The 24859-nt window shown below is 37.6% G+C and overlaps 3 protein-coding genes across 3 annotated transcripts; 1 reads left to right on the top strand and 2 right to left on the bottom strand.

Moving 5' to 3' along the window:
* Nucleotides 1–92: 92 nt before the first annotated feature.
* spata1 (spermatogenesis associated 1) lies at nt 93–5553 on the top strand. Its single transcript, XM_079483779.1, has 12 exons — nt 93–259; nt 342–448; nt 1054–1171; nt 1341–1394; nt 1468–1837; nt 2923–3136; nt 3243–3297; nt 3574–3670; nt 3741–3866; nt 4386–4564; nt 5258–5356; nt 5437–5553. The coding sequence occupies exons 1-12, from the start codon at nt 221–223 to the stop codon at nt 5506–5508; spliced, it is 1530 nt and encodes a 509-aa protein (XP_079339905.1). The 5' UTR covers nt 93–220; the 3' UTR covers nt 5509–5553.
* ctbs (chitobiase, di-N-acetyl) lies at nt 4596–13698 on the bottom strand. The gene is made up of 7 exons (XM_079483550.1): nt 13430–13698; nt 8301–8439; nt 7919–8127; nt 7669–7840; nt 7207–7304; nt 6826–6987; nt 4596–6669 (listed from the first exon to the last, which is right to left on the bottom strand). Exons 1-7 carry the CDS (start codon nt 13544–13546, stop codon nt 6454–6456), a joined length of 1113 nt encoding a protein of 370 aa, XP_079339676.1. The 5' UTR covers nt 13547–13698; the 3' UTR covers nt 4596–6453.
* Nucleotides 13699–16192: 2494 nt separating this feature from the next.
* On the bottom strand, nt 16193–24554 carry agtrap (angiotensin II receptor-associated protein). The gene is made up of 5 exons (XM_079483698.1): nt 24391–24554; nt 23780–23814; nt 23031–23142; nt 22198–22411; nt 16193–19045 (listed from the first exon to the last, which is right to left on the bottom strand). Exons 1-5 carry the CDS (start codon nt 24415–24417, stop codon nt 18921–18923), a joined length of 513 nt encoding a protein of 170 aa, XP_079339824.1. The 5' UTR covers nt 24418–24554; the 3' UTR covers nt 16193–18920.
* Between the last annotated feature and the right edge of the window lie 305 nt (nt 24555–24859).

Raw genomic sequence — 24859 nt, 5'->3', positions numbered from 1 at the left:
TTCCCGAATAGATTCTGACTATAAACTAAATATTGCACTACTGGTGTTGTTAAAGCTATATCGGATAGTTGAAGATTCTCGCGCACCAACGTGTCAGGATTCAAGTTTTCCAGTGTGGCTAGAAGCAGATGCGAGTAACACGAGTAGTGCGGAGACTTTTCTTACAGGGTCTTTGGCCACCGACAAGAGAAATATTCCGAGAACTAAAAGCAATGTCACCATGAGCGGCTTTACCGGCAGGAGAAATAAAACCACTCGGGTACGTCTTTCTATATATTTTGAATACTTTATATGGATGCCAGATACGATATCATATACACGCGATGTGTGTTTTTATGAAGGGAATGGAGCTGCATGTGTTTTATGTACCCGAAGATCAGTTTGATCGGAGGCTGAATAAAGTGTCGGCTGATGCGGTGAACGCTTTCATATCAGCAGGATTTATCAGGTCTCTTACCGACTTCACTCCGTTTTAACACACAGGGGCTTGTTGTCACAACTTTACACACATTGGAAAGTTTCTACACAAGTGCTTACTACTTATCTAACGACGTATAATGAAAAATGTGTCATTTTTACAAGAATGACAGAGATTTTAAACAGAGAAATATCACAAATAATATTATCAAGTAAAAATAAATGAACAAATCGAAACATACACCCCCTTTTTATAAAAATATATCGTTTTTTGGCTTTAAATAGTTAAACAAATAGCTTAAAAACACAGATTTTATTAATCATCAAAGAAGGAAACATAGCTACACAAAATATTAAACAATTCATTTGGTCAAAATTTGTGGATAAATCAATCCAACATTAAGTTACAATAGATGTCCTTAACATTTTATTGAAGCTGTCCTCCATATATTGCTGTATACGTACCTGGAGTTATGAAAAAATTGAAGCAAGAAAAGAGACACATTTATGTATTTGGATTATTTAAACATAACATTAATCCACTTTTGTAACTTTCCTGGTGTGTGACAACTAGCCCCGACTTCTCCATTCCGCTGATTCAGATGCGAGTTTATCTGAACTTGATTTTTGTTTCAGGGTTGATTCTGATATGACACTGTCTGATCTCAGAGCGGATCTTGGATCATTTCTCGGGCTGGACAGAATCGCTGATAAATATGTGTTTTTAAAATGTGTCGGCAGAAGTCTGGCCCTGGTGAGTAATGTGAGTTCTGAGCTCTGGCTTTTACATAAATCTAGTAACAATCAAAGTTAGCATTGGGATGAGAGATGCTGGAAGAATTGTTTCTAGACTAAGGAAAGCGTGGTTTATTTGTGATTTAAAACGATGACGTCATCCAATTGCGTTTCTGATTTTATTACAGGTTAAATTCAGGCAAGAAGGAGAACTGACAGTAAAATCATTTGCTCCACCGTATGTAAGTGCTTTCATTATACTTAACTAATTCACAGCAATGAATCCTTTACAGACTCATTTCTTTTTCAAATCAGGCTCCTTTTCCTGAACTCTATCTTCTGCCGGTGGGGGAAAATGACAGTGGTCTTTGCTCTAGCTCACTGACTCCTGATACTTTAGTCAGTGACCATCACGATTTACTCAGACCAACATGTGCACCTGGCCAGAGTAAAGAGCCCATTAAATTCCCTTCAATCAACAAAAGAGCTCAACCGTCTGTCCTCATGCTGGCGGAAGAGAAGAACGAGAGCGACGAAGACACACAATCCACAGACACACATCATCTGACATACAGTTCACAAGATCAGGTGGAGCCTGAGGCCAAACAGTCTGGTATACAAAGCTCGAAACAAGCAGATGTGGACATCTCTGATGGATTTAGAGCGAACAACATTTCACATGTTTATAGAATTATACATTTATAAACACTGTACATGTAATCCCTGAAAGATTGTTTCTTGAAAGCTCTTGATCAAGACACGCGGTGCAGTGTGGGAAAGTCAGCATGGAAATATTCAAAGAGATTTTAAAGAGATTTTGAGTTCACTCACAAATACAAATTCTGTCATAAATTATTCATCCTCATGTGGTTCAGAATCTATATCTGAAACACAAAGGAGGACATTTTAAAGGAGTAGTTCACGTTCAAAACACGAAATAAGATCATTTGAAGAGTGTTGTTACCGGCCCTCATTCACTTACAATAAGCGTGAATGTGGGGGTGTTGGGGCGAATCGGTCTTCTCATTGCAAAAAGAATCTCGCAGACAAAGGCTCCATGAGTCAAAGGTCAAAACTTTATTGCTCGAGCCAACAAAGTGAAACGCCCAGAGGATCGTCTGACAAATGCACATCTGACTCTAAACTTGCATGGGGTTTACATCATCTTTCACCAATCAGGTTTTAATCATGATGTCACCTTATTGTATTAACCAATCCTTCTCTTGAATGTTGTCATCTTTACCCATTTAAGGTCGTGTTTCCCCCTTCTTCACCTCCTTCTTTCATCTTTAACTGTGGCACAGCTAAACTATGCTCATTTTGCTGTATCAGCATACAAGATTGTAGACTAAGTAACGTGGCCGGAAAGATTTCTTAAACAATACCAAACATCAACAACTGTGCAAAAAGAAGAGCAATACATTGTGAATAATGATAAAAAACATAGACATATCATGAAATTCCTCCATAGGGGCTCTGCTGTTCTGTTACCAACATATTTCCAAATATCTTGTTTTGTGTTCTGCAGAAGAAAGAAAGTCATACAGGTTTGAAATGAAAAGAGGGCGAGTAAATGATGACAGAATGTTCATTTTGAAGGTGAACTACTCCTTTAAGAAATGTCTTTAAGTGGTTTTGTGTTCATGCAGTGGGAGTCGGTGGGATTCAAATTTGTTTGTTTACCAAAATTCATCAAAATATCTTCTTTTGTGTTCTGCAGATCAAAGAAAGTCATAAAGGGTTGAAAATACATGGGATGATAAGGATGAGTTAATAATGGCACAACTTTCATTTTTGGTTCAACTGCATTTAATTTCAGTTTATTCATTTTCTGTTTTAAATCAGAAAGGCATGTTGCTAAACACGATGCTTATTCTCAAATAAAAATGGATACGGTCACAAAAACAAAACACAGTTTTAAAAGAACTTCCAGTGGAGATCGAGGCTTGCTTGTGGATGCTGACCACTCTGCTGCATGGGTTAGGTAAGACAGACCCTTTTAGACCCTTTTACTTTCACAGTGGAAATTAAAAATATTTTTTTTATATTGATTACAATAATAATGACAACAATAACTTCTTTACATCTAGGAAATTCAATACCTCGATGACATTGAAATCAAGCGGAGAAAAATCTGATCTTGTGGTAAGACTTGATCTTATAGATCTCTCATAACTCACATAATAAAATACGAATTACCATCTTTTCCACGTTTGACTTGTTTATAGTTTCAGTCAAACTCATTTAGTAGAAATGTTTGAGACGAAACAGGAAGTGAAGCATTGTAAAAGTCTCCTCCACATAAAGACACCATGAGATTTATAGGCCGAGTAAAATTCCCAATGCAGCTGCTGGCTGAATAGTGTGTTCTGGACATTCAGGGCAGACATTGTTGTGAGAAGGATTTGATGTGTTTTACAGGTTCCTGTGAGCAGACCAAACTCTCCACTCCCTACAGTGTGTTGTTCTCAACCGTCTCTTTATTCTCGAGAACTTTATACACAACAAACAACCACATGTAAGACAGCATTAGTTATTATGATCTATAACCACATCTTGGCAAATTGCTCATTGTTTTATATGTTCAGGTGACGAGTTAAAAAAGGAAACCAAGCTACTGAAAGAACAGAGAAAACAGCTTGAACAAACAAGACAAGAGCTTTTGAAAAAGGGCAGAGAGCTTCTAGCACTTAATAGACACCGCAGGAATCAAGGTATACACCAGCACCATCTATAAAACATCACATTTGCTCCAATTTATATATATATATATATATATATATATATATATATATATATATACTGGAAGCAAAATATACACCATCCCTATCAAGTAGACACGTACACCAGAAACAAAGGAATAACAACACAACTACTTAAAAATATCCAATCTACTATCATACACAACAAATTATTTTCTTAAAATAATGGAGAATTCTGAATAATGGAGAAGAATCAGTCTACATTATAAAATCCGGGCGAAAAACTACACTGAGCTGTCTACACTGGACACGCGCCATGCAACACGACAAAAGACAATAAAACCTATTTGAATCCATTATAAATGTTGTCCACAGTGGATGATGCGCGATGAGACCCAACAAACCCGTTAAGAACAAGCCGTTTGTTCCGTCGAGCTGCTCGAGTCCGGTGCGAACACCATATGTGTCTGTGACCATAAAGTTCTTAAAAGAAAACAATTATTTTGTGATTTATTTCTTTAACCTCTCAAGCACGTGACAAATGGAAAAGGAAATATTTCGACACTAAGAAGGCCACAGTTCAACACGAAAACACTCTCAGGAGTGTTAGACAGGAACTTCACACTTTTTATTGTAAAATGCTACGGCAACTCCAAGCCCGAGAAAGTACAAGACGTCAAACACAAGCTGGAAAAGTGTCAAGCACAAAGGTAATCTTTCAGTTCATCTTTCAAATCGTTTCAAGTTAAATGTGATTATTGTTTATTAAAATTGTGAATTTTTTTACATTTCAAGGTAAATAAATAAACATTGATACAACAACAGTATATTAGGAAACTGCCACATTGTAAAGTGTTTTTTGGCTGTAGTTTACATTTCACTTCAATTTACCACTTTGACAAGTGGTTTAGTTGATGTTACTTAAAAAATAAATGTAAATGAATTTATAGGGGCGGTTTCCAGGACACGGCTTAAGGGCTTAAATTAGTCCGAGACTAATTTAAATGTTAGAGGTGTCTTAATCGAAAACAACCTGCACTGACACATCTTAAAATCTATAAATGTGATTCTTATGTCTCAGGATGTCCACCAGCAATGTTTTTTTATAAAGTTGTTTTTAAAATGACTTAAATATCCTAATTTAACCAAGGCCTAGTCTTGTCTTAAGCTAATGCATGTCCGGGAAACCACCCCATTGTGATTAGTTGAAGTAGTATAAAGACCTTTAAAATTTTAAATATAAAAATGACTTGTGTTCATTGTACCAAAGAAGTTAAGGCAGCCAAAAAATGTCTTACAGTGCATAATACAGTATTCAACCTCAGTGTAAAGTATTACCATTTTAACCCTTTTTAAATTGTGCTACATTTTAAGGATCTTGTTTTTCTTTCTCCTCCTCACAGAATGATCTGATAATCCAGATTATGACGGAGAGCTGTGAAATTGATAATCTGAGGAAATATGTGGATGATGCTAAAATGAAACTGGCCACAGAGATCAAGGTAGTTTACTCATGCAATGCATTTCTGTTGTTATGGTTTCTGCATCAACATGGCATTTGTTGTTTGTTTTATTTCTTCAGCTGAGAAATCAAGCATCTACAGAACTGCAGGCGCTGAGGGCAGAGCTGATGCAGAAGAGATCTCAAATGTGAACAAACGGGTGTACTGACCTCGAATCTGATGTCCTAAATAGCTATTATAATAAATAGTAGTTATTTTGCTATTTAGTTTTTTAAGTGTTTGTATAGCAACATGTACTATATGTTAAAGTAACAAGTATGTGAAAACACACGAAACATTTGTGTAACAAAATCTCTTATTTGCGACACATAAAAGCCGAAATTTGGATGTATTTGGGTTTTTATTTTAATGATCTAAAATGCAGCATCAGACCAATTATATGGGTCAAAGACGTATAAGGATTTTTGACAATTTTAAAATACAACGAATATCTATTGCAGTTATTCAAACATTAAGAAAGGTGGAGTGCACATAAATGCAGATGAACATTTTTATTTTAGTGTTTTTCATCTATTAATTGGTCATAGACTTAAAAAATTTATTCGCGATTCATTTCCTTGACATGCTTAACATTTAATTTACAAATCTTTGGTGTTTAGAAACTTAGTATTTGCATCTCAAATTTTTGTCTTCCACATAAGTGGTCGCAGTACGCAATTGACCCATAAATAAACATTCCAGCTTCAAGCAGGAGAAATTTTCTGAAAGTTGCAGTTCAGTAGATGATTTTTATTATCAGACCAGTGATCAACCCTTACTGCACCTTTATGTTTGTCATGTGACTGATAAACTGTTGATTCTATTATTGTTAATAAAGATTACAATGTGCTTCGTCTTAAGCTTTTCAATGAAGTTCACCTTGTGTAAAGTGTGCACATAATAAAGAAAATTAAAAATTAAGTTACAATACAAAACGTTCTTATCAGCTTTGCTATCATTAAATGTTCCATTTGTTCAGTGTTGTCTGTAAAAAAAACTATGAAAAATAAATCAACCTGACATGTTTATGAGAGGACTATACATCCTGTCAGCCCTGAGGCAAACATGTATATTGACTTGAAGCAATAGTTGAATAACTAAGAGACAGCCGCAGTCTTTCTGTGTGAACTGGTTGTCAGGGCGTTCCACATGTCTGACGTCTGTTGCCGGGCGATCGGATCTGCACTGTAGTCCAGGAGATTCCCGTTCCACATACCGATTCCTTTCAGACCGTGTTGTGCTACATAGGCAGCTTTCAGGGCAATGCTTTCTGGGTCATCGTACCACACCTGATGAACCCTCCCTTCGGTGTCCTGTAAATACAGTTCTGTTCTGAGTGCTTCAGTAGCTTACTACAATATTGTTCAGCGAATTTGCTCATGCGCTGCTTGACTTTTTAACAATAAAATGACGGTAAAGACAGGCCGTGTGTAGATGTGTGGATTACATACAGACTGCTGATATTGTACCTTGTAGTTATAGTAAGGCGCTCGCTGGTTCTCATCCCAAAGTCTGCCTGACATTGAGCTGTTGATCTGTTTCATCATGATCCTGTAGGGAATCTGTCTGCCGGACGCGTCGCTACACGGAGCTCCTTGAAACGGCACTTTAGGAATCCAACATACTCCATCCTGCACCAGACCGGGTAACAAATAAAGCACATCAATCAAGATCTCGTATCTGAGACAGAATTGCATCTGTTTATAACGCGTTTAGCCATGTGTTAAATTAACCTTCATTTATACAAAAAGTTGTTCTGATTGGCTAATGTATGTGTATATGGATGAATGGACATTAATAGCGTTCTATGTCAAGCTGTTTTTTAAAGTGTCTGCTTTTAACATCAATACCTTTGAGAAATTTAGACAGGTGTAGTCATAACCGTACCATGGTACACCCATCACAAGTTTCTTCGGATCCGTTTTCATGCTCATGTATTGATCATAAGCTGAAAAACAAACAGTTTCACGTTGGGTGTGTTTCATGCCGTAAAAAATAGGTCAGTGAATTATTCATGTGACTGTTTCATCTGAACAAACTTTACAGGCTATGTACAATCCAATGACAAAACATGCAGCGTGTGTTTTTATCAAACATGCCGTTTCAGAAGTATGTAGTTACATGCAGTGCAAAGGCATTCTGGGAATTTGATCGAGAAAGAAATCTGGAGCAAACGTCAGGTGAGGTAAAAGTGAAACTGTAAAATAAAAAAAGAACTAAATGCGCTCGCAAATGTTTGTAACGTCTACAAAAGGCCTAAATCTAACTGCAAGGTAAAGATCCTAAAAAGCTAAACTACTCGTTTTTCTCACCTGTCAATGTTTGATTGAACGGCGCATTTGCCATGGCAATACAATCGCCCCAGATCTGGCTTTGTTCATCATACGACATCACAAACAAGAGGTCGCATGAATCGGCGATGGCAACGTAATCATAGCAGCGTTTATCTATGCATTTGGGTGACCACGCCACATCGAATGATACCTGTAATAGAGAAGAATAAATCTCAGTGGTCTTGACAATAACAAATATGATATCGCTTCCTGTAATATGCTTTATTACCTGAGAGCCTGGGATCTCGTTGTGGAAACTCTCGGTGGTCTCCTTTACGAGGGCTGTCAAAGCATAGTACTGCGGAGACTCCGCCTCCACAGCCTGCTCAATGTCTATGTTTATTCCATCCATGAATTGAGTCTTTGCCAACTGGACCTTTCCTTGGATCCAAGTTGTCCTGTTCACTGGATCCACTATGTCTGAGAGTGACACATCACCTGAGAAGAGCATTACACAAACGCATATACAGTAAGACAACAAATGACTCAATGAATGTCAACTTTCTTATGTGTTTGTGAAGGCAAGTATTCAGTACTTGAGGCTACTTTGGGGGTAATTCACCCAAATAAAGAATTAAAAACTAGAAATAGATACATGACGTCATCCCTACCTTTCAGAACAAGCCGAGCCCCTTTAGAATGAGCATAACACATGAGCTCAGCGTCAAACTTCCCAAAAGCCGCAACCGTCGTCACTTTGGTCCAGTCGTAAAATTTCCAAGCTTTTCCACCAACATCAAATACAAACACCTGGAAGAGATGCGTTAACTGCACATGTTAGGCAACAGAAAACATCTGGTTTATGATGTCACGTCTATATCACTTGATAAAATGGGAAAGTATTTTAGCAGGATGACTTCATTCATACACAGGGGCGGAGCTAGGGGGTGGCCAGGGGTGGCCATGGCCACCATGGAAATAATCACGGCCACCCCACTGGCCACCCCGATCGTAATTGCGATCTATTATAAATAACAATAATAGTTTCTTAGATTTTGATCAAAATTACCTCGATCGATCATGGCAAAATGATTACGTTCGGACTGCGAAACTATCGCGACAAGTTGAACACTTGTCACTTACAGGCAAATGCGCTATCGCGAGAGTTTCCGCAGCGCGCGTTTCTTTCCAGCATTTGTAAAAAGTCGAGGACTGAGAGAGACGAGGAGTGAAGCTGCGCTTTTGTGCCTGGTTCAACTCGTGTTTGAGCACACAACCACATCTTTTCAGGTAAGTTATTAAAGTCAGATAAATTATTGTTTTAGTTCCGTTCAACTATTTGTGTCAGTGAAGTTTTATCATTGTCCTGTGTAACAAACAGGTAACGGAGCAGTTAACTTAGCTAGCTTCATATTAGCTGTCTCGGATGCTCAGAACTATGTTTATGTTATCTCTGAATATATAAATGTATGTTTTAATCATGAAGCATTTAATGTGATTCAACATACCAATATAATTACTAGCTTCTACGTCGATTTTATATACAGAAACGTTAGTTTTCTATGTAAACACACTAACGTTAGATGGATGTGAATAACCGTTGCACTCGCATCATATTTGTGTCGTCATGCGCATGACGCAGAGTTCTAGATATAGATAAAGTGAAGATAAGATAAAATTAGGTACCTACAACAAAAACATCGAATCTTTGCTAAATAATAATCCTAAATTATTTGCGGTTTTTCAAACATGTTAATGTTGATATGCTTTGCTAATGTTTTGATCTGTATTTATGTTAGTCAGTCAGTGAAAAAATGAAGAGAAAGGCAGCAGATATAGCATCCTTCTTCAGGAAGAGTAGCAAGAAGCAGCCAAATGACTCTAAGACACAAGAGAATAATAGGCAGGATGAAAGAGAGAGAGAACAGACTGACCCAGAGAGTGAGGGAGAAGAATTTCCAGAGAGCACAACCCCAAGAGAAATGTTATGTATACCTCCTCCACTCACACACTTGACTACTTTACTGGTATATGTTTTAATACAAGTGATATAGAAATGAATAATATTAAACTGTTTAAAGCGTATGAAAACAAACTGAGACTGATTTTTGTTTTCTAGCACTCTCTCAGACAGTTCAGGAGACAGACTTTGAGAATGAAGAGGAGCCAACAAACCAGACTGACCCAATAGGACCTCCAGGTAAACTACCTATCACACATACTTTGATTATAAGCGTGAAAGTATATACTCCTTCATTTCAAACACTTTATCCCCAAGGGGCAATTCACAAAGCGACGTAGAGTCACGCAAACAATATAAGCTACTAAAAACCTCATACATTAATAAATAACACAATGTGCACCTTGGGGATAAAGTGTTTGAAATGAAATTAGTCTTATTTTCAGGTTTATTAAAGAACCTCAGTCAAATGTTAGGTGTAAATGATGGGGAAAAAAGAGTAAAAAACGTATTTTTTTTCTAATGTGTAAAATAATTTATATAGCTAATTATTGTTCTGTCACCATTTATTTCTTGTTCTAGACATTTCCACATCAAGAGCTGATGGTCCAGTCCAGCCACACCTTAAAGTCTTTCCCAGGACTCTCCAGGGTGACAGACGAAGACACTTTCAAGCCTCATGGTACAATTTACACCCATGGATAGAATACTCCCAGTGCCAGGACTCAGTGTACTGTTTCGCTTGTAGAAACTTTGGTCTTCTAAACACAGATTCAGTCTTTACATCTGTTGTGGGATATAAGAATTGGAAAAAGGCAACATTCAGAGATGGTGGATTTGCTGGACATGCAAAGTCTGAGGCACACTTAAATGCAATGATGGCTTGGAAGGAATTTGAACGAAGAATAAAGACTGATTCCTCTTTAATGTCTATATTAAATAAAGAGCACAAAAAGCAAATAGAGGAAAATCGAACATACATAAAAACTGTAGCAGAAGTCTTGATGTTAACTGCAACCCAGAATATATCCCAGAGGGGTCACAGGGAGACAGCTGATGCTGACAACAAGGGAAACTTTTTAGAAATATTAAATCTCATCGGCAACCATGACCCAACTGTTAAAAAGAAATTGGTGGGGCCTCAAAATGCAAAATACACAAGTCATCATATTCAGAATGAAATTTTGGACACATTGGCAGAAATGGTGCGTGCCTCCATCATTAATGAAGTCAAGGAAAGTGAGGTGTTTGCCATTATGGCTGATGAAAGTAAAGATACCAAAAAAAAGGAACAGATCTCTTTGGTGTTAAGATATTACTACCAAGGAGCAGTTAAGGAAAGCTTCTTACATTTTGAAGCTGCAGAGCACCTTGATGCTGCAGGACTGACAGAAAAAATAATCCATATCCTTGAGAAATATGGCTTGGATTACAGGAGTAACCTGGTTGGGCAAGCCTATGATGGTGCCTCCGTAATGAGTGGTAAGCACTCTGGCGTTCAGTCTCGTATTAAGGAGGTGGCAAAGCAGGCATTTTATGTACATTGTAATGCCCATTGCCTTAATTTAGTGTTAGTTGACACTGTGAAAGCAGTCCCCCAAGCTGAATGTTTCTTTACAATTTTGCAGAGACTGTATTCATTCATGTCAGGCTCCTATGTTCATATCAAATGGCTTGACATACAAAAAGAAATGTATGATAGTCCACCCAGAGAGCTGCAAAAATTAAGTGACACAAGGTGGGCTTGTCGATATATGGCTTGCAATACTGTACTCAAACGATTACCTGCTGTAATTCGTTTGCTAGAGGAAATATCTGAAGAAAAGAGTGGAGATAGAACCGTTGATGCACGTGGACTTCTTGCTCAAATGGACCTGGAATTCATTGGTCTTTTAGTGACTTTCACTGAGCTGTTTGGTGACACAAGATGTCTCTCTGATATTCTTCAATCACCTTCTCTTGATTTGGGTTCAGCCCTGGACCTAATTGAAGCTCTTATGCATCGTTTTCAGTGTTACAGGGATGAATCCTACTTTGAAGGACTCTGGAAAGATGTCTTAAACACTGCTGAACAATGCAACATTGAAACCGAGCCAGCTCCAAAAAGAAAGACTAAACAGAGTTCAAAGCTACATGGATATGTCACAATGTCCCAATTAGCTGGCCGTTCAGAAAGTACTAAAGACACTTTTCGAACCAATATATTCTACCCCGTGCTTGACAATATGCTGAGTGAGTTAAACAGACGATTCTCAAAACCAAACTGTGAAATTATGATGGGAATCCAAGCTCTGAACCCCAATAGTGCAACATTTTGTCATGAGGAAGCACTTTTTCCATTTGCCTCTAACTATTCATGCAACCTAGATGACCTAAAACATGAACTTCACCAAATGAAAAGAATTCTGGAGAGAAAAGTGCAAGCTGGCATACAGAAGCCCACTAGTGTTGTCGATTTGACTGTACTTATTGAGCCATTTAAAGAGGTATTTCACGAGCTCTTTAGATTGTGCAAAATTGCTGTTGCTATTCCTGTGAGTACAGCTGGTTGTGAGCGCAGCTTCTCTACTCTCAAACTAGTGAAGAGTTACCTGCGCTCAACCATGAATGATGAGAGACTGAGCAATCTAGGTGTCTTAAGTGTGGAGTCCAGGAGAGCAAAGTCTCTGAACTTTGATGAATTTGTCAACTTATTTGCTTTAAAGCACAATAACCGTAGAATCAAACTATTGTAGGTTGTTTGTACTAGTGTAACTAGTGACATGTAATTTGGAAAGTTTGTAAGTTTGCTGAATGTTTCAATGTTCACTTGAAATAAAATTCACTTCAGTAAATCATTTCTGGTCCTTTTTAAACTTTTTATTATCATTGGGAGATATTTATTCTGTTTTCAAAGTGAATTTCCTAAGTTTTATTTTATTAAATAACTTGAGGGTGAGTAAGATTAAGACGCTCAGGATTTTGGTAAACTTTAATAAAAATCTTCCATTGTAGACTAGCTATTGTACATTATACATCATTGTGATTTGGGCACATACAATACTTTAAAAAGTATTTTAAGGTTGGATAAGTGCCATGTATGTTTGCAAAATTATGTTTTTTGTGCCACCCCAAAGTAATTACTGGCCCCTGCCTGGCCACCCCTATGAAGAATTCCTGGCTCCGCCACTGTTCATACAGCACTGAACAGCATACATTAGTCTCAATGCATTCCAACCACCAACTTTCACAACAACACTTCTTAATAATATAATCATACAATACACTTTCTGTCTTGTTCAGTGCAAAGTCTTGACCGGTATGGGAGGACACGGGTTGGTCATTTCCCAGTGTCCCCCCTATTTCTTAAGTCATACGAATTGAGACATTTGCTGCGTCCGAAACCGCCTGCTTCCATACTGTACAGTAGACGAGTCATGAATAGTATGTCCGAAACCTATGCAAAAAACAGTAGGTGAGAAATAACCGCCGAGATTTGTGAGTGTGGATCACGCTTCTCTATCCCATGATGCCACGGGAGCCGAGTAACGGTCAAATTTCATATAAATATAGTGGAAAACTTTAATGTTTAAACATTTTGAATGTAAGTGACAATAAATGAATTTCTTGTGACAAAATGATGTTTTAATAAACGCTCAGGTATAGGTTGCTGTTAAAACGTCATAGGTCAAAGAGCATATGGGACGCAGTATCCAGTAAGCTACACCCACTCATACTACATAGACCGTACTATTTTAACAGCCGATAGGTATATATACTTATTTAAGGTCACTACTGTAACAGTATGCGATTTCGGACGCATTCATTGGCTCGTGTTGTCCCGTCCGGACTGTCGCTCACCTCAAACGCCGGCTGGTGTCGGATGGGTTCGCAGAGGTCCGCGCGCGCACACGGGCAAATGTTTGCGCGTACACGAGAAGACAAACTTAGCGCGATTAAAGGCAAAGCGATCCACATCGTTTATAACAGATGATATAACGCTGTGATTGAAATACACAACAATCTCTTCTGCATACAAAGCAGAAACAACATTGACATGTGACACGACAGAAAAAGAAAACAGGTGGAAGGAAGCACGAGCGACTAAGAGGGCGGAACACTTCCGTATCATCACTAATGTAAGCTGGTGAAAACATTTGCTTGATTCACACATGATGTTGAAATGCACGACTCCACAGCATAACATAAAGTCAGTTAACTTACAGTAATATATATATATATATATATATATATATATATATATATATATATAATATCATCAACCCAGTAATGAAGCATAAGTGATTGTGAACCATATTTACTTGTTTTGGTGCAAATAAAAGGTGCACTGGAGAGGCAACAGTAAGGGTGGTCTGGGGAGGACCATCCCTATAGGGTGTCTCAGACCTCCACATGCTATGAAGTTTGTCAGATCTTATGCTGGTGCAGAGCCCTCCTGGTGCACGATAATGTCCGGAGTATGAAGGCAGTTTCTGGATGATGAAGGCATTGATGACTTGCCCTCACGTTCCCCAGTCCAGTCGAGAACATCTGGGATCTCATGTATCGGAAGCCGTCAAGTAGCACCATAGACTGTCCCGGAGCTCACGTATGCTCTGATCCGGGTCTGGGAGGAAATCCCACAGGACACCATGTGCCGTCTCCCCAGATATGGTTGGGAGTTCATTCGGGCACCTGGGGCCACGCACATTACTGACTAACATTATGAGAAATCTGAAAGTTGAATCAGACAGTGTTTTCATTTTTACGGTGTTTATACTCGACGTGTTGATGATTTTGGCTGTCATTGACCGCTGTCACGTTATTTTGTTCTTACAGCATTATGCAAAGTATATAAGTGAAGAGTTTTGACGTGGATATTTTGTTCATCGAGATCTAATGCAGTGTTCCCTCCAATTTTTGAGCAGTGCATTTTCTGTTATGGTGTTCGGATGTGATAGTACACGTATCAACAATACAGCCACATAATCATTGAGAGAAAGCAGTAATATACTGTTTACATTTTAAACTTATTGTACAAAAAAAATCTTTGAACGGGGCACTTGAGCCACAGCTCGCCTCCTGTAGGATAAAAACAGTAAGAACAAGTCCACTCTACTAGTTTGAGTTCATACTGTTTTCTCTCAACTTCCTTAATTTGCAGAAGTGGCGCTGCAATACTGTAAAATGTAAATAATAATTTTAAAAAGCATGAAAACCTATTATATTTCCCCCCACAACAGAATCAAGACTTTGCAAAGGGTAGGCCTATATAGGACCTGAATTAATGTAAAAAAGGCAAAAAATATTTCAGACTCTTTAGGTGTATTTACTGTCCTTGTATCCCATTTGTGAAAAGTGCCAAACCTTTTTACAAAAGCTGAGAAAACTTGGATCTCAAAGCGATCTCATAATGCATAAAGGTGAATGGTCTAGCCTACCTATGCAATAACAGGGAGTTCCTTCATTTGTCGCCGGGGCGGTTCTAGGTCTGACAGTACATTCGTCATAACCTTTACTGTATATTACACCTGTGTGGCTTTATGGATTGTTTTGTAGGATGGTAATGTTAATTTTTACATTAATAAAGAGAACAAAACAAATGATTGTCACGTTTGTTTACTATTACATTTATTATGTTAAATAAAATGAATTAAAATATACGTTGCTGTGTATTGCCGCCGGAAGCCCCACCACAAAATTTAGGGCAATATGGGACCAAGGGCGGGAAGGAACAGGAAGCGTTTGGAGCAGCCCAGACAATGGTGCACTCAGTGACTTGCTTTGGGCACAGACCAGAACCGCTGGCGGATGAGGGCCAAGGATCTTCTGACACCTTGATGGCAAGAGAGTTTGAAGGCAGGACCCCAACAGAGAACAGCAGCGCAGACCAACTCATGAATGGAGAGGAGGCTTGCTGCACACTGCCGAGGCACCTCGATTCCGCTCAGGGCTCACCTGATGTGGTCACAAGAATGAAAGATCAAAAGTCATGCAGATAACAGGATTGTGCCTCCCACATAGCCACTCCCCAATTCCGAGCCCGTCCCGTGAGAAGGGAATCCACGTATGACACTTTGGATCTGTCTGACGCATAAGTGCAAGGTTGGCAGGAGAATACAGCTTCACATTGGATGATGAAGGCTCTGCACAGGGTACCTCACCCTCATAAGCCGGCAGTTTATATCCACCAGGGGGAGTCATTTGCATACAATTGTTTTTTCATACAATTTGACTGGTTCTGTGACCCACTTTTTATGTTACCTTCAACAGGACAGAAGTTCAAGAACTGACAGTTTCACGTTCATTTCAATAAAGTTGTGATTAAAAAACTGACCATGTTCCGGAGTGCAAAAACCCCCCAGAATTCAAAAGACCTCTTGAGTATTTAGAAACATCACACATGCCTTCTAAGTAGATGTTAGGGATCAATAACAGTGTGTATCCAACATTACAGTCATATATTAGCCATTAAATGAAAACCTCACAGACAACTTTAAAAGCAAATGAATTATTATCAGTAAAACTCTCAATGAAGAAACAAGGGAACTATTAATTCAATATATTCATTCATGACAATGTGTGTTGAGAAGACTGCAACAAACAAAAACAATCATCTTCATTCAACGACTCTTTTTCCATGATCTCAGTTTATTAAGATCTTATATAACATTTACCTGTGTGCATTACAGAGTCTAAACACACATTTATTTGTAACAGATAAATCGTTATACTAATAATGTATATATATTATGGATATATAGAAAAAATATGCATCTCTATTTGCTTGGTTATTAAGGTTTATAAATAACATTGTAAAATACTGCTGTAATATTTTTTGTGCTGACAAACTCATAAAATAATGATAATAAAATTCAGTAAAATCTAATTCTGTAAATTAAAGATAATGGCAGCAAAATTCACACTGCTAATCTCTGAAATATCTATCATAGCCTTTATCTTTTATCTGAAACAATATCATCAAGCCCACGCATGCAGTCTTTTTGCCAATAAAACCTGGAACATTACCCGAAACTAAAACCTCATTTAAATGACTAAAGGCTTTGTGTGTGTGGCGTTTCTATGACAACATGTAATATCACGGATAGGAATATAAATCAAACAGCAAGAACGAATTTGTAACGGATAATAGTTTTGGTACCCAGCAGCATCTGAGTGCTTTTGATAAAATGAACTGACTTTTTAAAAGAAGACATACAGTATATTAGCTGAAACAGCGTCTGAATTGCAGAAAAAACAATAAATGTTCACCGTAATACATCACAACTTATCTCTAATAAATAAAAAAACAACAATCAAATCCTGGCCAAAATAACAATAGTCATATGTTCGGTTGAGTTTTTTGTGTGGTGCTTTTTGCAATGTGCATTGTTGCAGTGAAACTTTACAGTTTGGTCTCTCACATGGATCGAATCTTTTGAATGCTAGTTCTTGTTTTATGTGGTCAAACTGCAGCAACCTCTGTGTTGCATCAAGCATTGATAACTGAAACAGACGAAAGTACAACATTGCAACAACTAGAAAATAGGGAACTACTTCATTTCATAACCCCTTAAAAGGATTCTTAAAGGAATCTCTTTAGCGATTAGTGTCAAATAGGATGAATCACAACTAAGACAATTCAATGATCCAGTATATCAGTTTCAGGCACAGAGGTTAAAGAAATCATGCTTAAAACGTATTGGCATGGGTTGACATTGTGCTTATGGCTTATTGGAGTGAGCTTCACTCTCACTGAAGTGTAAAGCAACGATATTAACATCTGGCTGTCAAAAATGAATATAAAAATAATTGTGTTTTAAATAGTCCCAACAACCAAGTTGCAAAAATTACTGATTGTTTGAAGCAGATTCTGAGTTTGTGACAAACCACAGTGCCATGGTGCAAAACAGAATAGATATTGGTATGCTGGTATTATCGTCTGAAACAGTTTTCAATTTTAAGGGCTTAGCATTTACTGTACGTATTTTCTTCAAACGGATTCAACTCCTTCCATTCTAATATTGTCACTTCTGGTTGATAAAATGTAATAAGATATCCCAGGTTTAGACATCAAAGTTGAGCAGTACCATGCTAAGTAATAATCTGAATAAATACACACTAAACATGTATGCATTCGGCAGACGCTTTTATCCAAAGCGACTTACATTGCATTGTACTATACATGAGTTTCTGACTACACTAGATTGTGTGGGAAATGGTTAAACAAAAAGTAAGAATCTTAGAAAAGAATAAAACACAAAATAATGCTGAAGTACCTGTGACACTCCAAAAAAACGTGTGAAAAGATGTGTCAACGTGAATTAAGTACAAACATACAGCCCTGGGAAACTAGCACATGGACATCCCAGCATTACAGCATCTAGAGAAGAAAAATGTGTTTCAACCTAGTGAGGTTTGGTCTTTGGTGACAGATAATATGCACAAATATTCGTGATATAATATAAACATTTCACGAGGTAGGCTACATGAAGCCTTACATGAAGTATTTGATCTAAACATCTTCTGCGGACGCAATCCGCTGTCACATTTGACTTTTGTTCCATTGATTTTCATTCATGTGAATGCATCGGACCAGAAACGCACGCCATCTGAAGATATTTCCCATTTCGTCTCGTAGCAAAGTTCAAGTTTGGTGAACTCTGACCTGCGAATTCGCGTCACCTGAATGTGTGATACCAATAGCAGATCAAATCGTCACAACGTGACCTCTCGGTGCAGAAACGTAAAAGATATTTTACATACATTTTTGCAGCATCGTCCGAACGCATTTCGCAGTTTTAAAGTAATTTGACCATTCCATGCTGATAAAAACATATCCATAAACATAACTACATAAACAATAGCCCTTAATAAAAAAGTACATCTTTGAGGGTTTACAAAAATGTTTGATTTGTTGACATAAGTTAACATGAACTAACAAAATATTAACTAACAATAATAATAATTCTAGGTAAGTTTAAAGTTGTATCCGTTAAAGCTGCAATCTGTAACATTTGTGTCTCTGGCGCCATCTGTGTTCAAAACATAAAATTGCAGGTTACTTTATACTGCACTTATCTTTCAAAGGAACATTTCTTGTAAATTCATAACAAACATGTTTATTCTTGTTTGTTTATGCTTTAGTAAAAATGTCGCGGATTGCAGCTTTAACATTAGTTGACAAACACTAACAAAGATGAATAAATCATTTAAAACAAATTGTTAGTTGTCAGTTCATGTTGGCTAATGGCAAATACTATACGTTAAAACATGAAACCTGATAGTAAATTGTTACCACACATGTAAAAACAAAAGCAAAAAGGTTGATCATATCTTTGCTTGGTCATTCTCAGTAGGTACGTGGTCCTTGTTTGCCATCTTCGGCTTGAGCGAATGAGCCGGCAGCAGCGGTGGACTGATCCTGCCGGTCTATGGACTGGTACGCATCTCTGTTTCTAGTTAGTGTTGGAAAACCTGAAAGTAATAGACAGGGTAAATGAGCTGATCAACTTTGTCTCAACCATTTTGCATTGCCAAGCTATATAATGTCATGTTCAAACAGAAATATTTCACCAAACACTTTTTTGCCGATTTGCTAAAAACTCCCATCATCAAGTCTTCAGTAAACCATAAGTCTCTGTGAACAGATGATTAAGTACACATTGGGTTTGAACACAGCGTCAGATTGCTGGGCATCTGCAGCATGTGTGATATACACAGGTACCGCAGGAGCAGTATCCGGCTCTAATCTTCTTTATTCAGACTGAAGATTCCCTCATGATGGATTCACTAAACAAATCCCACAGCACATCGACAGAATACCAATGAAGAAAAGGCTGTGTTTTTACTTTATCGTGTATAGTTCAGCCAAAACCGCTTTGTAAGAACAAAGACATCATTCAAACAAGCAGATCAATTTTCTATTGCTGCAGTTTATTAAAAACACAACTTGAGAAATCACAATCGCAATAAATAACTTAAAACAGCACAATTCCCTTATTGCACCATAAAACAAAAGCAAATATCGACCGTTGAAACATTGTAGCCATTCAGCACTTCTGTGATCACGGGCAGAACCACAAACAACAATAAAGGTTTGTTACACATGATGAGAGTCTCAATTGTGTTCCTGGAGGTTTGTCTCCGTTACCTGCATCCCCTAAATAAAACAGCTGTATTTTCTCCATTACACTTTATTATAAATCAATCACATATCACATATCAATATAAACTGGTGTTCACCTGTAGGTTGTCAACTCTAACACAGTGTCTACACCGGACGCGGCACGACACACGTCTTGTTTTAATGGGTTTGTCGAGTGGCACCACATCCAGTGTGGATCACATTTACAATTATAATGGGTTATAATGCGTTCTACCGTCCGGTGTAGACACGTAACTTATTTGTCATATTACTGTACTGTATTATCCAAAAGACCGATTTGCTTTTGTTTAATACTGATGTATGTACTTTATATATTGTATATTTCAACAATAAAATAAAAAAATGCATTTCAGAATCAAATAAATAAAATATATTTATATTTTAGGGATAAAAAAGTAACTGGTTTGTACTGTATATCAGTTTGTAGATTTTCGGCTGTACTTTGCAAAGGAGTCCAAAATCTAAGACCACAATAATTCTTTCAACATGTGAATTAATCTAAAGTTACAGGACGTTGACGATTCTGCAAATTTTTGGTACAATTGTTCTTGTTTTTTTTCGCTCCATAAGTTCCTATGAGTCTAAATACTGGAAAAAAACCCAGTAGTCTGAGACTTTTTGAGCCTCTGTTTTTGCTCTGTTATTTCTCACAGGTCCATACGAAGAAAGGTCCTGAGAAAAACTGTGAATTAATATGCAGAGACTTCAAACAGAATTGATCATTTTTCTATAACAGAAACTTAATGTCCACACACACACACACAGAGACAGAATGAAAGGCAAGTACAACGAATCAAGTAAAAGAAATGCAAAAAGAATGAGGAGACACTGACATTTACAAGGACATTTTCAGGGAATGATGTAAAGTGCAGAAAATAGAAAAAACAAGAAACAAATAAACAATCACACTAAATCAATGTCAAATCCAGCAGCTCTGAAACTTCCTGTTGAAGAGGAAACTGAACAGTATTGAGGGAGGAAAGGGAGGGAAGATTCAGTATCGGCGGGTGAAAAACGTGCTATCAGCACTGTCTGTGGTGCAGCGACTGTCCACGGAGGTCTCCAGGTCTGACAAACAGATACACAAGACAGAAAACTCAATCATTTAGTATGGAAAACTATTAATCGTCAATGTGTTGTTAAGTTGAATGATACCAGGCTTCCCACACTTTCTGACCGGTGAATTCCCAATGTATGATTATTAAATGATGTAAAAAATGTAAAGATGTTTTACATTTAAATGTGATTATTTGAAAACTCTTTCAATGATTATTGCTATAATATTATTATTGTGAAAACTTGGACACAATAATCATGTAGTAAAAGTCTGATATATTGTGACAAACGGTATGATAATGTGTCACAAAAGAACAAATGATGCATGGCAGGAAAAGGGTGTCATGTAATACTGTCTATAGGCTAATATGTTATACATTTGAAGCATTATATTTTTTCATTATTCAAGATTTGGTGAAATAAACCTAAAACTCAGATATCGTAAGTGCTACTGGAAGCAATGTTCTTCAAACTAAAGAACCAGTTAATCTGTTTTCTGTTTAGAGGGCCACTCTATCAGGAATGTATCTTGGGACTTTCTTTAAACTCAATTATCTGCTCTTTTTTTAACTTATCCTGCCTGCCCTTTTCACTCAAAACCTCACTTGTGCTCTACAATCCATGTTGTGAAAATGATATGGTTCTAAATAGGCTGATGTAACGCCTTTTAACAAACCATGGCGATCAAAGCGGCCATTTTAAGACTTTCAGAATCACTGAAGCGCATGCATCACAGATCACTCTCAACCAAAACATCAATTAGTCACAGAAAATACTTTAAAGGGGCCATATGGCGTGAATACGTGTTTTTCTGTGTCTTTGGTGTGGTATAAGTTGCCAATGCATGTATTAGACACGTAAAATTGCATTCTTTCTAACAGTGAATGCTCACCCAGATCTGCCTGAAATTTCTCGTGTAACCACACCACCACAAATCTACGTCAATTCGTGGTATGATTTGACAAAGACCACCAAAATGTTTACGCAAGTAAGGTGGGCGTATCTGTCAGCACAATTGCTTGGGAACCTGATGTTCCAAATATGGTAAGAAGCGTTACACTTCCGGCAGATGCCTGCAGGATTCGACCAATCACTATGCACTGGTTAACTAGCCAATCATAGTACACCTCGCTTTTCAGAGCTTTGTAAAAAAATCTGCGAGTTTCAGAGAGGCGGGGCAAAGAGGAGATACAAACGTGCACGATATGTGGAAAATACAGCGTTTTTTAACCTTTAGTCGTTTATACACATTACATTACATCAAAACAAAACAGTCATATTCGTTTTAGTGCCGTCGACCCCTTTAAATAAGTACAAGAACACAACTTTGTTGCCATAGTAACGTAAAAATGCATGATTATTTTGTACATTAGCTTTTAGGGTCTTTGGTAATCCACGGACTTACCGAAGTTAACGTTATAGTCGCCACCCCTCTCCCGGTACATTTGATAGACAAAGAAGCAAGAGACGGGTTTGAGCAGCAGACTTAGGATGGCCATGCCCGCACTGAAGCGGAAAGTGTCCCGCGCAGTTTTCTCGTACGAGCTTTCAGATGGAGAGTAGTACACTCCAATATGGACAATATCAGTTAGGATGGTCGCAGCCAATCCCATCAGGAACTAAATGAATGAGAGAAACCGAATATTAGTATAAATAACGTCTACCATAATGCATATTACAAGGAAATAAAGCAAGAAGTTTCTAGAAAAAGTAGATAACTAGAAAAAAGGCAATACTGAAGCCCCGCCACTAAACATAATGTCATAAAGCCAATCGTAGTATGTATGCATGAGATCTTACAAATTAATACGAAATAGCCACAATTAGCAATCTCGTAAAACAGTTAAGTTTTTAACGTAAGATTGTGTTGAAGTGGCCATTTCGTATAAAGTTCTGATCTGAATTGTACAAAAACATATGATTATTAGAATAAAGCACGGCTGAAGCGGCGTGAAAGCAAATCATACTAAAACATACAAATATGTTTGTATAAATTCATACGCATTAGCAACCTCATAACCTCCTCGTAGCAGAATAGTGTGGACTGGAGTATTTGTAGTGGAGTACTTTGACTATGGGTTAGTGAAAAATGAAATGCCTTCATCATGACTTGACCAACTGTAACAAACCTCTTAAGTAAAGAAAACTCATAACTTTACTGTGTATATACAGTATCACAAAAGCGTTTTTTTTCCATTTGCGTTGGGGTTTTTGAAAGATCAAGGTCTTTATACTTACCATTACTACAGCATCTATAGAGTCTCGTTGTGCGATGGCCCACACGCCCAGTGCAAGAACACTCAAATTCCCCAAAAGATAAGAGGAAGGGAGCCATGCAATCAAACATGCCCTGCATACAAACACACGTTCACATATGTTCATAAATATTGTAAATTCATGGAATTTTTATTGTGCCAAGACTATTTACATTAAGAGAACACATGCAATAAACGAAAACATATTTGTTGTATTAATCACATGAATTATCAAAATCGCACCGTACGATAATGCCTCTGTATAAAGTCCACGGTATGCTATTTATTGCGGTATTTAAATTGACAAATGATGACTTGGAAACGTGCCATAAGTATCCTCTTTTCTTTATCCTCTAACTCATACTTCTAAGCAACAGTTATGATTATATGATTATAGTACTAGTATTATGATAATCATATTTTATCAAATAAAATAATTGTGCCAGATGGACCCTGCCAAACTTAACATCTATTATTTTGTTGCAAGGAAGACCCGTTTCGTACAGTCATGTGACCACGATAATATTGAGGCAATTTTGCTATTGCGATAACACAATATCGCTAATAATGTTACATCCCTCATTATATGATTATGTCATAATTATTATTTATACTGTAGGTTAGAGGTTTCTGCTTCTGGTTTCGAGGAGACTTTGTTCTCTGGTTTCACTACTGCCGAGATTCCTCAGGTTAGTGTGAAAAAACTGAATTGAGAAATACAAATGATCTCACCAGACTGTCAGTAACCAGTGAACCAAGAGGATGGCCTGCAGAACACACACACACACACACACACACACACACAGGGCAAGAAATGTTAATGTACTATAACATCTTTTGCAGTAATGAGCATATACATCATGGCCAAACATGTTGCTGACTTGAATGTAGAAAATGTTTATGTATATGATGCAAGAGGGAAGGGGAAGTCATGGCCAGGGTGAAGTTGTGTATTTACAGCAGTTTCCTCCATTTTACTGAATGTTTCAAAACGGTTTCAGTACCAAAATTCCAAATAGATAAATAAAATGCATAGGCCGTAGTGTGCTGCAATGACTGTAATATCTGTTCATACAATGGTGCCCACACAAAATTCTAAGAAATTAACATGAAAATTCTGTATATCAGAGAATGAATCACACACATTCAGTAATGTAACATGACAACAAACAGGATTAGAGATGTAAACATCATTCATCATTATTTACTATACGTAACATTGTTTCCATCAATCGTGTGTAATTTTGATGAATTATTTATCAATGAATCACTTCTGCGTGTCAGCCTTTTCATGGCCTATAAAGCACAACAAATGAACATGAATGAAAAAATAAAGCACTAACCTTGAGATTTATGGCTGGTATTTCCATAGTTTACTGACTCTTGCAGTGGAATGCCTTTCCGTGATTTCAGTATTTCTCAAAGGACTCATGAAACACTTTCATACTAAGTGTGCGTAACCACAGTTTGTCCAGAGATCTGAAGTCATGGCAAACACAAACCATGTGACAGCAGCCTGACCTGAACCATGTGACCACACCTCCCCTTACTGCTCAAAGCTCCATCGCAAACTTTTAACTCCAACTATGTGTGTTTGGGGACATAGACGTCTGTAGACGTCTGCTTCTGTTTCTATATTACAAATATGCTACACTTGTCTTGTGTTAATACAGGAGATCAGCTGGTTGTTTCACGCATGGGGAAGTTGGTACAAAAAAAGGTGTTCCACTGGTCCTACCTCTTATGCACAACAATATGAAATATCAACATCCTGTTAAAGGGATAGTTCACCCAAAAATTCTGTCATCGTTT

The sequence above is a fragment of the Barbatula barbatula genome, assembly GCF_947034865.1.
Source record: "Barbatula barbatula genome assembly, chromosome: 20".
In the NCBI taxonomy this organism is placed as follows: Eukaryota; Metazoa; Chordata; class Actinopteri; order Cypriniformes; family Nemacheilidae; genus Barbatula; species Barbatula barbatula.
Note: the sequence above shows the minus strand (reverse complement) of the source record. Positions and strands in the feature narration are given on the sequence as shown.

What these genes read in the sequence shown, in the direction of transcription:
- ctbs (XM_079483550.1), bottom strand. Translation starts at nt 13,546, where the DNA reads ATGTGGATCGCTTTGCCTTTAATCGCGCTAAGTTTGTCTTCTCGTGTA. An exon ending in ACGAGATCCCAGGCTCTCAG is followed by an intron (nt 7,841 to 7,918) that starts GTAATAAAGCAT and finishes TCTCTATTACAG; the next exon opens with GTATCATTCGATGTGGCGTG. An exon ending in CCTGTCTAAATTTCTCAAAG is followed by an intron (nt 6,988 to 7,206) that starts GTATTGATGTTA and finishes GGTCTGGTGCAG; the next exon opens with GATGGAGTATGTTGGATTCC.
- spata1 (XM_079483779.1), top strand. Translation starts at nt 221, where the DNA reads ATGAGCGGCTTTACCGGCAGGAGAAATAAAACCACTCGG. An exon ending in GGAGAAATAAAACCACTCGG is followed by an intron (nt 260 to 341) that starts GTACGTCTTTCT and finishes GTTTTTATGAAG; the next exon opens with GGAATGGAGCTGCATGTGTT. An exon ending in TACACAACAAACAACCACAT is followed by an intron (nt 3,671 to 3,740) that starts GTAAGACAGCAT and finishes TTATATGTTCAG; the next exon opens with GTGACGAGTTAAAAAAGGAA.
- agtrap (XM_079483698.1), bottom strand. Translation starts at nt 24,417, where the DNA reads ATGGAAATACCAGCCATAAATCTCAAG. An exon ending in CACTGGTTACTGACAGTCTG is followed by an intron (nt 23,143 to 23,779) that starts GTGAGATCATTT and finishes GTTTGTATGCAG; the next exon opens with GGCATGTTTGATTGCATGGC. An exon ending in CGACTATAACGTTAACTTCG is followed by an intron (nt 19,046 to 22,197) that starts GTAAGTCCGTGG and finishes TATTACTTTCAG; the next exon opens with GTTTTCCAACACTAACTAGA.